The 16,507-nt window shown below is 39.0% G+C and overlaps 1 protein-coding gene across 14 annotated transcripts in view; it reads left to right on the forward strand.

Annotated features, from left to right (window-relative positions):
- Positions 1 to 16,507, forward strand: part of SPIDR (scaffold protein involved in DNA repair) — a 353,215-nt gene that overhangs the window by 53,526 nt on the left and 283,182 nt on the right. Inside the window, exon 1 of one of the 14 annotated variants that reach the window (XM_049700389.1) lies at positions 9,317 to 11,639. The exons of the other annotated variants lie outside the window; for them this stretch is intronic. Within the exon in view, the coding sequence (XP_049556346.1) occupies positions 11,586 to 11,639 (54 nt within the window). The 5' untranslated portion in view covers positions 9,317 to 11,585. Of the gene's footprint in view, positions 1 to 9,316; positions 11,640 to 16,507 lie in introns of those variants that run through there. 14 annotated transcript variants of the gene reach the window in all.

Here is a 16,507-nt window from a genome sequence, read left to right on the forward strand (position 1 = left end):
GGGAAGTACACAGTCTTATATCCCACTACTGAAGCAAGACCTTCCTGAGGTCTGTGTAATTCTCTGAATTATGGGTTTTTTCCAGTCAGGTTAACGGTTACGGTTTCCTGACCCTGTGTGAATAGTGGGCACTGTTCTTCTAATACTTCCAAATGGTTCTTTCGCTGGTCTAGTGTTGTTTCTTTATATGCACATGCTGATCAGTACTCTTCTGTACACTTGAGGGGGATGATTGGGGTTCTCTGTGCAACTCTGGCTTTTCTGGTACTCTGTGCTATGAACTCTAGCTGCTTTTGTCTCCATGGACTCTCAGCTCTGTCTCTTCAACTCAGGGAGCTCACCAGGTTCCACCTCAGTTCTCCCTCCCTACTGTGTGGTTTGGAAATTCTCTCAAGAAAGTAAGCTGGGGCAATTATAGAGCTCAGTTCGTTGTTTCCCAGCTTTCAGGGGTTAGTGTTCTTCTTGCCTGATGTCCCATGTCTTGAAAACCATTGTTTCAAGTATTTTGTCTCTTTTCTTTTCTTTTCTTTTTGATTGTTTCAGGCAGGAGGATAAATCCATTCCCTGTTATTCCATCATGGCCATCAACCTGATCTTTCCAGGCAGTCGAGCACATGAAAAGGTGCTCATCATCATTAGTCATTAGGGACATACAAATCAAAACCATAATGAGATCTTACTATGTACCCATTAGTATGGCTGTTACCCATAAATGGGAAAAAAAAGTGTTGAGGATGTGGAGAAATTGGAACCCTTGTGCACTACTGGTGGGAATGTAAAGTGATGCAGCCACTGTGGAAAACAGTTCGGTGGTTTCTCAAAAGTTAAAAATAGAATTACCATATGACCTAGTAATTTTGCTTCTGGACATATACCCAAAAGAATTGAAAGCAGGGACTCAGACACTTGTACATTGATGTTCATAGCAGCATTATTCACAATGGCCAAATGGTGGAAACAACCCAGATATCCATCAACAGATGAACGAATAAACAAAATGTGTGTGTATGTATATTGTCTACTAAAGAAATATTCACAGCATAAAAGTTGAGAGTTATGTTTTATTCGGCACGAATTTTTAGGACTTCAAGCCCGGGAGGCAGCATCTCAGGTAACCCTGAGAGAACTGCTCCGAGGAGGCGAGGTGGGGAGCCTGGTTATATCGGAGTTTTGCAACCAAGGGCAGGTGGTTAGAACGTCAAAAGATTATTTTTAATTAAAGTAAACTAGGCATCTCATGTAAAGGAATTTAACACTTTTCTATGTATGGGAAGATGAAAGAGTCTGGGCACACTGAAATCGTTCCTTTGATGTATACCTCAGCTGTCTGGGGCTGGTATCCTGTGTTTTCATATCCTGAGTTCCCTCAGGGCTCACCACCTCACCGTAGGCTGGTGGCTGCAATCACTGATGACTGTGACATCCTTTGTTTACTGATATGCAGTCAGTATTCCATTTCTCAACATGTATGTATATTTTTGTATATATATCTACATATATGTATATGTATGTATATATGTATGTTACTGAATCAAACTTGGGTCCACTTGCCCACGTGTACTAAAGCCAATCTATTGACACTGGCTTGTGGTGAGGGAAAGTACAGTGTTTATTGCATGGCGCCCCAACATGGGGCTGAGCAAGGAGAACAGGTGGCTCATGCTCAAAAGACCCAGAGTCCCCAAAGGCTTTCGGGGAAAAGTTTTTAAAGACAGGGTGAGTGAGAGGGTTGCAGGGTGCCTGATCAGCTTGTGGACATTTTTCTGATTGGTTGGTGGTGAAGTAATCAGGAGTCACCATCATCAACCTTCTGGTTCCGTCCAGTCTGGGGCCTGTGTGCTTGTGGTCAGCATGCAGCTCACTTATTCCACCTGGTGGGGGTTTCAGTGTCAGCAGAACAGGTCAAGGACATGGCTCAGCATGTTATCTATAGCTGATGCGGAAGAACTAAAGGCCCTTCACTTTGTTTAATGGCTAAACTATTATTATTTTATCTTGCCTGACTGTTTTGCTTTGTTTCTTCGTTATCTCACATCTCGAATTAAATTTGTTCTTTGGAACTTGGGGAAGTCCTAGGAGGCTGAAGCTTTCCTACAAACAAGAGGCCGGGTACTCAACAGTGTCCTGCTCTGTTTCGCCTACAGCAGGCTATTATTCAGCATTCAAAAGGAATGAAATTCTGATACATGGTACAATGTGGATGAAACTTGAAAACATTAAGCTATGTAAATTTTTTTTTTTTTTTTTGCGGTACACGGGCCTCTCACCTTTGCAGCCTCTCCCGTTGCGGAGCACAGGCTCCGGACGCGCGGGCCCAGCGGCCATGGCTCACGGGCCCAGCCACTCCGCGGCATGTGGGATCCTCCCAGACCGGGGCACGAACCCGTGTCCCCTGCATCGGTAGGCGGACTCCCAACCGCTGCGCCACCAGGGAAGCCCTATGTAGATTTTTTTCTTGGCTTGTTTTTAGGGGAAATATTCTGTCACTTAAGGATGTACTTATCCTTTGAAAGCTGCTGTAAATAACCACTTCTGAAGGACTGTAATGCTACATGGTAGAGATGCCAGGTGCTAGACTGAGTTTACTAACTCAGCAAACTCTTGCATACAGGTTTTGTAGTGCTTGCAATTCAAGTTTATACCTTGTTAAAATTACAAATTACAGTATGACACAGACTTTTCAGGGTTGCTCTTGAATAATAGAGTTGAGTTATAAGAAGTGAGTGGCAAGCCTCCATAGTTCTCCAAAAGTGTGTCTCTGGGTGGTAGGATTATTGGAGAAGTTTATTTTCTTTTTTGCTATATTTATTTCATAAATAAAAAAACAAAAGCACAACAGTCATTGGTTTTTCCCTCAAGGAAGACAGAGAATCAAATCACGTATAGTGAACATATACTGGGCCTTACATTGTACTAATTGCTTTATGTAAGTGTATTAGTCCCTTTGAGCTGCTGTAGCAAAAATACTACAGACTGGGTGGCTTAAGCAACAGAAATTTATTTCTGACAGTTTTGGAGGCTGGGAAGTTCCGCCATCTAGGAGCCAGCAGATACGGTTTCTGTTGAGGATCCATAGCTGTCTTCTCACTGTGTCCTCAAATGATGGAGTGGGCGAGGGGTCTCCCTGGGTCCTTTTAATAAGGGCATTAATCCCATTCAGGAGGGCTACACCTAAAGGCTTCACTTCCAAATACCATCACATTGGGGATTAGGTTTCAACATGCAGTTTATAGCAGTACATTTTCCATTTGAGCCTTAAAACAATCTTGTGAAGTCAATGCTGTTATGCCCAATTTTCAGACAGGAAACTGTTAGAAAATTATGTGACTGTGACCAAGTTATGTAGTAAACAAGGCAGCTGTGAAACCTTGCAACAAAAATATTCAGGTGTTGTTTGAATGCCTCAGAATCTACATAGATTGCTTTCTTATGTTGGAAGAAGCTTGCGCATGGGCAGAACTTTGAAAGATATGGTCATAGAAAAGAGAAGACCTTGGCTTACTTTGTATTTAAAAATTCAAGACTTCTCTATGTAGTTTCTCATCAAGTACATTTGTCTTTATTAATAGTCATGTATGTTAAAAATATAACATACTACGTTGTCATTGAAAACTGACTCAAAAAATGGATTTCTCCAAGCAGGCATTGGGAGGCATTCCTATAATGTGGGAATTGTGGTTTGCCTAATCATAGCAGTGTTCTCTAGACCTTAACTCCTGCCTCCTTCTCTTCCTTTCTTTCCTCATACAGGAACAAAGATTCAATTATTTTCCTTATTTTCTTCAAGCTGCTCTTAAATCTTTTTCTAATGCTCTTGCTGTCCTGAATTCCATGGGGGTTTCCAGCTGCCTGATGACATCTTTGTGTGGATGTCCTAAAGTTACTGCAAGTCTAAGAGTCCGAAGTCCTGTCCCTCTTCCTTTTAACCCAGGCTCATCCTCTTCATGCGTTTTTGGGCCTAGTTCATCGTTTTTCTTTTTCACTGCCCAAATCTATTCATTATCAGGTCATGCAGATTTGGCCTCAAAACCACAGCATCCCCACCACTTCTGCCCTAAATTGGGCCCTTTCATCTGTTGTCCGTTTTGTTTCAGTTGCTTCATAACTGATTTCTTAGCTTACATCTTTTTGTTAGATTCATCTTAATAAACATTATGACCTTATCATTCACTTATTGAAACACTTTTCAATGGTACCCCATTGCCTGAAAGTCAAGGTCCATGTAACTTGACCTTTACAGTTTAGCCTCAGGCCCTTAAAATGAATGAGGTGGAGTATATACTATATGATTGTCTTTATATAAAATTCTAAAAAGTGCAGATGATTCTATAGTGAGAAAGCAGGTCAGTGGTTTATTGGGAATGAGGGTGGAGGAGACGGATGGATTACAATGGGACATGAGGAAAGTTCTGGGGGTGATGGAAATGTTTATCTTGATAATGGTAGTATTTTCACAGGAGTGTACATATGTCAAAACATTGAATAAATATGTGTAGTTTAGTGTGCTTAAGTTTTATACTTCATTAAAATTGATAAAACATTTTGTAAAGTATAAGAAAGATGTAGGTCTATGTGCTTATGAAATAATATTCAAAATACTTTGTTAAATGACAAAAACAGGATATAGAATACTTGTGTAGAAAAATGGAAAGAATGTATGTTTATATGGACTGTCTCTGGATTGAGGAAACTTTTTTCTTGTATGTTGTTTTGAATTTTGAACCATGTACATATATTGCTTGCATTAAAAAAAATTTTAAAGGACAGTTTACACTTCTATCCAGAATATAGTGAGAACTTCTACAGAACAGTAAAGAAAAGATAAATAGCCCAGTTGAAAATCAGGTGAAGGATAGGAAAGGGAAACCTGAATGACTAATGAGCATGTGAAAAGATGCTCAGTGTCACTAGTTGTATGAGAAGTGCAAATTAAAAATGAGATACTACATTTTCATCAGATTGCCGAAAAAAAAGTCTGACAGTGCCTAATGTCAGGAGTGTGGCTCAATAGGAATAGTTGCTGTTGGAATGTAAATTGGTACAGCCATTAGTAAAGCTGAAGATGTTCATATTTTATCACCCCACAATTTTGTCTTAGATAAATATCCTTGATTTTTTTCAAAATGGCTTATGACCCATCAGTGGATGCTGTAATTGATTCAATGACTTAAAAATAGAGTGGAATAAAATAGACTACATTAGAATGTATGACAGTAAGAGTATTTTTTGTGAAACTTTAGGTTCAGATTTATTAGTATACATGTGTTGGATCACAATATGAATGTATGTTTTACTGTGGTTCTTGACCAAAAAGTTTGAAAGCCACTGTTCAGAGAAATTTTCACATATGCCCAAAGAAGATATGTACAAGAATATATGTTCAAGGACATTTATTTTAGTATTGTTTATAAGAGAAAGAAATGTAGGAAAGTAACCTAATTTTCTGTGAACACATGCAAATTGTGGTACATTTGTATAGTGGAGAGCTGTAGCTACCATCATGGTTAATGCTGAGGAAGTTAGCCAGCTTGCTGAAGGCTATGTGTAGTTTGATGCTACGTTACTTGAAGTTTACAAACATGCAGAACTGTAGTTCATACTGATAACGGGACAACCTTGGAGAAGAGGGAGGTTTTCGCTAGACCCATTTTTCAATCCTAAGGTAAGGTCACTTTGCACCATCATTCCCTACAGTGCAGCTGTGGAAATGGGCTTGTACTGTACTTGTGTCTGTACTGGGACCATGCTTCCCATGGGCTGGTCCCAGCCATTGACTGAATATACCAGGGTTGTGACAACAGTCACACAGAACCGCTCGAGGGATGACTTTGAATTGAAGACAGCATCAGCTAAGCTAAAATCTCCTAGAGCTGTGCTGCAGTCAGAGACTCTTCTACCCTGTCCTCTTTCCTTCTCCTCCTCCTTTCATAGTTGTCAGACCTGCATTATGGTCTTAAAGTTCTCCTTGACTCCTGCTTTCTCCCCTTTGTCCTTCACAGGTGTTTCCTCCAATAAATCTCTTCTGTAGCTGTTGCTGTCTTGGCATCTACCTTTCAAGAGACTTTAACTCATATATCTGCATACCCTCTGCCCAGTATCTTGCAGTCACATCAGCAGTTATTTCCTAATACTTCCCTATACTGATACCTAAAGCCATTCTCTTCTGTTCATTGAATATTTCAAGGAGGTCGAAAGAAGTAAAATGTGATGTGCAGTTTTTGTAGACTTGCGTCTACTTAACGTTTGTTTGTCTTTGAATTTCTGTAGCAGCATGCCCTGAGAACATCTGGTGGTGAAGTGGGCCAGTGAGCCTGGGAAGGGATGGCAGCCAATCAAGGCATCAATATCAACAAGTTACCATTGTGGGTAACTTAGTACTGCTGGAAACCTCTGGAAGCATCAGAATTATCCCACCAGAGGGGCAGGGAAGCTGGGGTATTTATGTACAGATGCCTTCATTCCTTGGCTGAGGGCTGCTCCGTGGTGGAGTTGGGGGATAGGAGTTTTTCCTAATTTTTACAGACTACTGAACAGGTGGAAAAAATGGGTTCCAGCAGCCAGATGAAGCCCTGATGCAAAGAAATGGGGGTGTTGGAAGTTGGAAATAGGGCCAGCATCACTGAAGACATAGGGGAGGAGTTGGGCATTGACAGGGTCAGCTACAGTGTTAAAATGAGCCATGCACATTGATTAACACGGAGGGGGAAGACTTATACCATAATTAGGAATTTTATAACTATTACTTAGCTCTTCAGAAACAAAACCTCCCTTATATAACTCATGAGGCTATTACTTTTGCCTCTCATGCATGCTTGTAGAAATGGAATATATGGGGGGGTGGGAGGATACTTACTCTACAGAAGAACTGTATTTTAACTGAGTGGGAAGCCTTGATTGTAATTCAGGTCTATCTTGAATTCCTTTCCCTGGGCGGAGTGAGGGATGTTTTTGAACTAGGAAACATATGCCTGTAAGCTTGATTCCACCAGTTCTCTGGAATAGAGTTCTACTAGTCCTATGTAAAGGTGACTGAACTCATAACAACAGCAGCAGCTAATATTGTGAGTGCTTCTGATGTGGGGCTCTCCTCTAAGTGCTTTGCTATATACATTAGCTTATTTAAACCTCACCATAACTCCGTGAGCTGGGAGCTATTATCATTCCTGTTTTCCAGATGAGGATTCTAAAGCACGGAGAGATTAAGTAATTTTCCTGTGGCTATAAGTGACTGAACCTAGATTCTAACTCAGGCACTCTGGCTTCAGAGCTCTGGTCCTGACGTTGTTACAGTGTCAATTATAGTAGTAGCAATGATAACATTAATAACAATACAGTAACCCTGAGTTATTACTATATGCGAGGCCCTTTGGTAAGTGCTGATCATGTTGTGTAGATGTAGTTATTAGCCCCATTTTACAGATGAGGGAATCGAGACATAGCCAGTAAATAGCAGAATGAGGTTCCAACTAATGTAGTCTGATCCCAAATTCTCTTAATTACTTATGTTGTTTTTCTTGCAATATAGCGTACTTACATAACTTGGAAGAAAAGCATGATGAAAATCAAAGACCATAACTTCTGTTTCTAATGTTGCCCTTTAGGACATTTGACAAATGTGGTTGATTACTGGTGTTGCTTCCTATTGTTCAGTATTGCTGTCTGGGTTTTCAATTTATGTGTCTTCCAAGAACCATTCCTATAGAGGGCAGCAGAGATGCAGCAGTGGGTTTTCTATGTAATGCACATTTTTCTGGAAGTGTGAAGAAAATTGGATTTAGGTGAGCTTTGTTATGTAATTCTCTTGTACTTTATGTAGTGAGTCCTATGCAAATACAGGCTTGCAGACTTCATAAATATCAGATAACCCGAGTGAGGTTTGGGTTTTTGTTGAAGATGCGCAATAGAAGCTGAGTGGCTCAAACAAGATCTGAAAGCTGTAGTTTTAAGAGAAAGCAAATTTGTTTTTCAAATTTGAAATATGGATTCATTGTTATAAAACAGATGTTTTCTTTGTACTCTTAACAATAGGGGCAGAACAGATGATTCAGTATCTCACAGAATATGGAATATGGAAAAGTTTTAACAAAATTAGAATAAGCAAAATTTTATATTCTTACATGGGAGGGTATTGAGAAAGTGATCTGGCAAACTTCAAATATATTTGTAAATTGAATGAGCATATTTGTAATTCTTTATATTTGTATGAAAGTTTGAAAGTAATACATTTAATTTCACTTTTAATCATTTTTAATGATGAATTAGAATAAAATGATGACTAAATATGTACTAATTGTTAATGTCTGAGAACTGTCCAATGTATACAACATGTATAGAGTTGAAATAATTAATCAAGATCAAAAGCACACATTTTAGAAACCCTCTCTAAAATATAATTATGTTTGTATAAAAATGACAATTTAGTGCTTGTAAAGGGAAATATATGGAGTTTTTAGTCTTGATGTTGTTTGATTATATTTTAAAGATTTCATTGTAGAAACATTACACTTAAGAAACAAATTCATACTGCAGTGTGTTCTTGTGGTAAAAAAAGGAGGACCCTTAGGAGTTGTATTGAGGAGCAGGTATCTTTTTTGTTGTTACTTAATATTACAATTTTATGTGCATATATCTGTGATCTATCTGTTCATGATCTGAAAACATTATAGCATATTTTGGCTTTTATTCTCTTTAAGAAAGTGAGTATGTGCCAATATCATTTGTAGCATCTGTTTCAGAACTTAACATCCTTGTTTTTCCACATCTCCCTTCTTAATTGGCTAAACTTGAGCTTATGACATAGCAGGACAGGGACTTCGTCATTTTTTTTTTTTTTTTTACTATAAATCTTCCTCCTATTTCGCTGTCACCCTGTCATCCCATTTCCCTTCATTTTCCTTTCATTGCCCAAATTCATCTGTTTTCTGGTATAAGAAGGAGCAGAATAGAAAAAGGACTGCTGTAGGAATTAATATTACACCTGTATAAATTTAAAAATAGTGAGTCATCATAGCGTGACTTTTATAGTCCTCTAGTTTTCTAATTAAAAAAAAAATCCTTAGGAGTTCCACTTTCAGTAATGACAGAGCAGCATGTGTCAGATTACTTTTCTTGCAAATAACAGTGACAAATTCTGGACATACAACGTGTATTAAATGTATTTTTGAAATAGAGTTTATAAAAATATAAAAAGAATATAAAAATATTTGAAGACACAGTAGAAGGGGAAGACAGCTTGCAGAAACTGGAGGGGTTGACACTTTGAAGATGAGAATGGCACAAACCAGGAGAGTTTTTCATTTTTCACTGCTTTTCACCCAGGGGCAGGCCCCTATCAGTGTTGTTCAGGGTGGCTAAACTTGGATAGAAATCACAACACAGAGTTTGGGGTGGCTGCAGGAGCTTAAAAGGTAGAGAGTGTAAAGTAGAACCTCCCAGTGAGAACTACAAATGCATATAAATCTTACAGGATATAAGAACTGCACAGATTTCAGTCGCTTTCCACCACATGGGAGAAAGCAGTGTGCAGAGTGAGTACAGCCGAGTTAACTGACATTTTAGCAAAAAAGTAAATACTCTTCAGAAGAGCATAATAGAATCCAGAGTCTAAAATAGCCACTAATAATGACCAGGATACACTCCACATTTATTAGACAAACACAGATACATACACATGTAAACCAAGAAACATGTGACTTATACTTAAGTGAAAAGGCAATTAATTGAGACAGACCCTGATATGACTCATATATTAGAATTAGCAAGTCTTGTAATTCTGTTCTGGGACATAAAGAAAAATATGCACATGATGAATGCACAGACCAAAAAACTTGGCAGAAAAATAGGAATTGGAAAAAAGGAACCAAATGAAAATTCTATAATTAAATGTACAATACCTGAAATAAAACTTCCATTAGATGAGATTACAGAAGATTGGGAAAAAATAAAAGTCAGTGATCTTGATAGATCAGTGGAAATTATTCAATCTGAAAAAGTGGAAAAGGAGATTTTAGAAAATGAAGCTAGTCTCAGTGACTGGTAGGACAATGTAAAAAGGTCCAACAACACATGTTTAATGGAGTCCTTAAAGTGGCAGAGAGGAAAAATTGGAGCAAAAATTTTTGGAAAAATGATGGCTGATAATTTCCCCAAATTGGGGAAAGGCATATATTTACATATCCAAGATGCTCAGTGAATTTCAAACAAGATAAATACAAGAAAATACATTTAGTCACTTCATAGTCAAGATGTTGAAAATGATAGAGGAAATATCTTGAAAGCACCCTGAGAAATGGTACAGTGATAACAAATGGTCTCTACTACTTATCAGAAACAGTGCAGGCCAGCAGGCTACAGAACACGTTTAACGTGCTGGAAAAACAAAAGTCAACCCAAAATTCTATAATCAGTGAAAATAATCATTCAAGAATGAAGGCAGAGACCTTCAAGATGGAGGAGTAAGACGTGGAGATCACCTTCCTCCCCACAAATACATCAGAAATACATCTACATGTGGAACAACTCCTACAGAACACCTACTGAACGGTGGCAGAAGACCTCAGACTTCCCAAAAGGCAAGAAACTCCCCACATACCTGGGGAGGGCAAAAGAAAAAAGATAAAACCAGAGACAAAAGAATAGGGACGGAACCTGCACTTTGGAGAGGGAGCTGTGAAGGAGGAAAAGTTTCCACACACTAGGAAGCCCCTTCACTGGCAGAGATGGGGATGGGACGGGGGGAAGCTTTGGAGCCATGAAGGAGAGAGCAGCAACAAAGGTGCAGAGGACAAAGCGGAGAGATTCCCACACACAGGATCGGTGCCGACCGGCACTCACCAGCCAGAGAGGCTTGTCTGCTCACCAGCCAGGATGGGTGGGGGCTGGGAGCTGAGGCTCGGGCTTTGGAGGTCAGATCCTAAAGAGAGGACTGGGATTGGATGCGTGAACACAGCCTGAAGGGGCGAGTGCACCATAGCTAGCCGGGATGGTGTCTGGGAAAGAGCCTGGACCTGCCAAAGAGGCAACAGACCATTGTTTTGGGGTGCGCGAGGAGAGGGGATTGAGAGCACCACCTAAATGAGCGGGAGCCGTGGCTATCAGCACGGACACCGGAGACAGGCATGAAACGCTAATGCTGCTGCTGCCGCCACAAAGAAGCCTGTGTGTGAGCACAGGTCACATCCACACCTCCCTTCGGGGGACCCTGTGCAGCCCGCCACTGCCAGGGTCCCGGGATCCAGGGACAACTTGCCTGGGAGAACACACGGCACGCCTCAGGCTGTTGCACCGTTACGTCAGCCTCTGCTGCAGCAGGCTCACCCCACATTCCGTACCCCTCCCTCCCCCCAGCCTGAGTGAGCCAGAGCCCTTGAATCAGCCACTCCTTTAACCCCCTTCTGTCTGGGTGAAGAACAAATGCCCTCAGGCGACCTACATGCAGAGGCGGGGCCAAATCCAAAGCTGAGCCCGGGGAGCTGTGAGAACAAAGAAGAGAAAGGGAAATTTCTCCCAGCAGCCTCAGGAGCAGTGGATTAAATCTCCACAGTCAACTTGATGTACTCTGCATCTGTGGAATGCCTGAATAGACAATGAATCATCCTAAAAATGAGGCGGTGGACTTTGGGAGCAACTACAGACTTGGGGTTTGTCTTCTGCATCTAATACGTTTCTAGTTTTATGTTTACCTTAGTTTAATACTTAGAGCTTATTATCATTGGTAGATTTGTTTACTGATTTGGGTGCTCTCAATTTTATATATATATTTTTTTCCTTTTTCTCTTTTTGTGTGTATGTGTATGCTTCTTTATGTGATTTTGTCTGTATAGGTTTGCTTTTATCATTTGTCCTAGGGTTCTGTCTGTCGTTTTTTTTGGCGGGGGATAGTTTTTAGTGCTTGTTATCATTGGTGGATTTGTTTTTTGGTTTGGTTGCTCTCTTCTTTCTTTCATTTTTTTATTACTTTTTTATTTTTAACACTATTTTTTAATTTTTCATTTTAGGAACTTTATTTTTATTTATTTATTCATTTTTCTTTCTTTCTTTCTTTTTTCCCTCCCTTTTCTACTGAGCCGTGTGGCTGACAGGGTCTTGGTGCCCTGGCTGGGTGTCAGGCTTGAGCCTCTGAGGTGGGAGAGCCGAGTTCAGGACATTGGACCACCAGAGACCTCCCGGGCCCATGTAATATCAATCGGCCACAGCTCTCCCAGAGATCACCATCCCAATGCTAAGACCCAGCTCCACTCAATGACAAGCAACTTACAGTGCTGCACACCCTATACCAAACAACTAACAGCCCCACACATTAGCAGAGGCTGCCTAAAATCATAGTAAGTTCACAGACACCCCAAAACACATCACCGGACATGGTCCTGCCCACCAGAAAGACAAGATCCAGCCTCATCCACCAGAACACAGGTACCAGTCCCCTCCACCAGAAAGCCTACCCAACCCACTAAACCAACCTTACCCACTGCGGGCAGACACCAAAAACAGTGGGAACTATGAACCTGAAACCTACAAAAAGAAGACCCCAAACACAGTAAGTTGGGCAAAATGAGAGGACAGAGAAATACACACCAGATGAAGGAGCAAGGTAAAAACCCACCAGACCAAACAAATGAAGAGGAAATAGTCAGTCTACCTGAAAAAGAGTTCAGAATAATGATAGTAAAGATGATGCAAAATCTTGGAAATAGAATGGATAAAATATAAGAAACGTTTAACAAGGACCTAGAAGAACTAAAGAGCAAACAAACAATGATGAACAACACAATAAATGAAATTTAAAATTCTCTAGTAGAAACCAGTAGCAGAGTAACTGAGGCAGAAGAATAGATAAGTGACCTGGAAGATAAAATAGTGGAAATAAGTACTACAGAGCAGAATAAAGAAAAAATAATGAAAAGAATTGACAGTCTCAGAGACCTCTGGGACAACATTAAACGCAACAACATTTGAATTATAGGGGTCCCAGAAGAAGAAGAGAAAAAGAAAGGGACTGAGAAAACATTTGAAGAGATTATAGTTGAAAACTTCCCTAATATAGTTGAAAACTTCCCTAATAAAGTTGGAAAAGAAATAGTCAAGTCCAGGAAGTGCAGAGTCCCATACATGATAAATCCAAGGAGAAACACATCAAGACGCATATTAATCAAACTATCAAAGATTAAATACAAAGTATTAAAAGCAGCAAGAGAAAAGCAACAAATAACATACAAGGGAATCCCCATAAGGTTAACAGCTGATCTTTCAGCAGAAAGTCTGCAAGCTAGAAGGGAGCGGCAGGACATATTTAAAGTGATGAAAGGGAAAAACCTACAACCAAGATTACTCTACCCAGCAAGGATGTCATTCAGATTCGATGGAGAAATTAAAACCTTTACAGGAAAGCAAAGCTAAGACAATTCAGCACCACCAAAGCAGCTTTACAGCAAATGCTAAAGGAACTTCTCTAGGCAGGAAATACAAGAGAAGGAAAAGGCCTACAATAACAAACCCAAAACAGTTAAGAAGATAGTAATAGAAACATACATATCGATAACTACCCTAAATGTAAATGGATTAAATGCTCCAACCAAAAGACATAGACTGGCTGAATGGTTACAAAAACAAGACCCATATATATGTTGTCTACAAGAGACCCACTTCTGACCTAGGGACACATACAGACTGAAAGTGAGGGGATGGAAAAATATATTCCATGCAAATAGAAATCAAAAAAAGGCTGGAGTAGCAATTCCCATATCAGACAAAATAGACTTTAAAGACTATTACAAGAGACAGAGAAGGACGGTACATAATGATCAAGGGATCAATCCAAGAAGAAGATATAACAATTGTAAATATTTATGCACCCAACATAGGAACACCTCAGTACATAAGGCAAATGCTAACAGCCATAAAAGGGGAAATCGACAGTAACACAATCATAGTAGGGGACTTTAACACCCCACTTTCACCAATGGACATACCATCCCTAAGGAAACACAAGCTTTAAATTATACATTAAACAAGATGGACTTAATTGATATTTGTAGGACATTCCATCCAAAAACAACAGAAATAAACTTTCTTCTAAAGTGCTCATGGAACATTCTCCAGGATAGACCATATCTTGCGTCACAAATTAAGCCTTGGTAAATTTAAGAAAATGGAAGTATCTTTTCCTACCACAACACTATAAGACTAGATATCAATTACAGGAAAGAAACTGTAAAAAATACAAGCACATGGAGGCTAAACAATACACTACTAAATAACCAAGAGATCACTGAAGAAATCAAAGAGGAAATTAAAAAATACCTTGAAACAAATAACAATGAAAACACGATAACCCAAAACCTATGGGATGCAGCAAAAGCAGTTCTAAGAAGGAAGTTTATAGTAATGCCATCCTACTTCAGGAAACAAGAAACATCTCAAGTAAACAATCTAACCTTACACCTAAAGCAGTTAGAGAAAGAAGAAGAAAAAACCCCCAATGTTAGCAGAAGGAAAGCAATACTCAGTCCAGAAATAAATGAAACAGAAATGAAGGAAATAGCAAAGAGCAATAAAACTAAAAGCTGGTTCTTTGAGAAGATAAACAAAATTGATAAACCATTAATCAGACTCATCAAGAAAAAAAGAGAGAAGACTCAAATCAACAGAATTAGAAATGAAAAAGGAGAAGTTACAACTGACAGTGACTAAATACAAAAGATCATGAGAGACTACTACAAGTAGCTGTACGCCAATGAAATGGACAACCTGGAAGAAATGGACAAATTCTTAGAAAAGCACAAGCTTCTGAGACTGAACCAGGAAGAAATAGAAAATATAATTAGTTTGTTAGGGATTGCATTGAATCTGTGGATTGCTTTGGGTAATGTAGTCATTTCCACAATGTTGATTCTTCCAATCCAAGAACATGGTATCTCTCTCCATCTGTTTGTATCATTAATTTCTTTCATCAGTGTTTTAGAGTTTTCTGCATACAGGTCTTTTGTCTCCTTAGATAGGTTTATCCCTAGGTATTTTATTCTTTTTGTTGCAGTGGTAAATGGGAGTGTTTCCTTAATTTCTGTTTCAGATTTTTCATCATTAGTGTGTAGGAATGCAAGAGATTCCTGTGCATTAATTTTGTATCCTGCAACTTTACCAAGTACATTGATTAGCTCTAGTAGTTTTCCGGTGGCATCTTTAGGATTCTCTATGTATAGTATCATGTCTTCTGCTAATAGTAGCAGTTTTACTTCTTCTTTTCCAATTTGTATTCCCTTTATTTCTTTTTCTTCTCTGACTGCTGTGGCTAGGACTTCCAAAGCTATGTTGAATAAGAGTGGTGAGAGTGGACATCCTTGTCTTGTTCCTGGTCTTAGTGGAAATGCTTTCAGTTTTCCACCATTGAGTATGATGCTTGCTGTGGGTTTGTCATATATGGCCTTTATTATGTTGAGGTAGGTTCCCTCTGTGCCCATTTTCTGGAGAGTTTTTATCATAAATCCGTGTTCAGTTCTGTCAAAAGCTTTTTCTGCATCTATTGAAATGACCATATGGTTTTTACTCCTTAATTTGTTAATGTGGTGTATCACATTGATTAATTTGTGTATATTGAAGAATCCTTGCATCCCTGGGATAAATCCCACTTGATCATGGTGTATGATCCTTGTAATGGGCTGTTGGATTTTGTTTGCTAGTATTTTCTTCAGGATTTTTCCATCTGTGTTCATCAGTGTTAGTGGTCTATAGTTTTCATTTTTTGTGATATCTTTTTCTGGTTTTGGTATCAGGGTGATGGTGGCTTTGTAGAATGAATTTGGGAGTGTTTCTCCCTCTGCAATTTTTTGGAAGAGTTTGAGAAGGATTGGTGTTAGCTGTTTTCTAAATGTTTGATAGAAGTAGCCTCTGAAGCCATCTGGTCCTAGACTTCTGTTTTTTGGAAGATTTTAAATTATGGTTTCAATTTCATTACTTGTGATAGGTCTGTTTATATTTTCTAACTCTTCCTGGATCAGTCTTGGAAAATTTTACCTTTCCAAGAATTTGTCCATTTCTTTGTGGTTGTCCATTTTATTGGCATATAGCTGTTTGTAGTAGTCTCTTATAATCCTTTGTGTTTCTGCAGTGTCAGTTGTGATTTCTCCTTTTTCATTTCTAATTTTATTAATTTGCATCATCTCCCTTGTTTTCTTGATGAGTCAGGCTAAGGGTTTATCAATTTTGTTTATCTTCTCAAAGAACCAGCTTTTAGTTTTATTGATCTTTGGTATTGTTTTCTTCATTTCTATTTCATTTATTTCTGCTCTGATCTTTATGATTTCTTTCCTTCTACTGACTTTGGGTTTTCTTTGTTCTTCTTTCTCTAGTTTTTAAGTGTATGGTTAGATTGTTTATTTGAGATTTTTCTTGTTTCTTGAGGTGAGCTTGAATTGCTATAAACTTCTCTCTTAGAACTGCTTTTGCTGTGTCCCATTGGTTTTGGGTCGTCCTGTTTTCGTTGTCATTTGTTTCTGTGTTCTTTTTAAATTCT

The sequence above is a fragment of the Orcinus orca genome, chromosome 17 (genome assembly GCF_937001465.1).
Source record: "Orcinus orca chromosome 17, mOrcOrc1.1, whole genome shotgun sequence".
NCBI lineage: Eukaryota > Metazoa > Chordata > Mammalia > Artiodactyla > Delphinidae > Orcinus > Orcinus orca.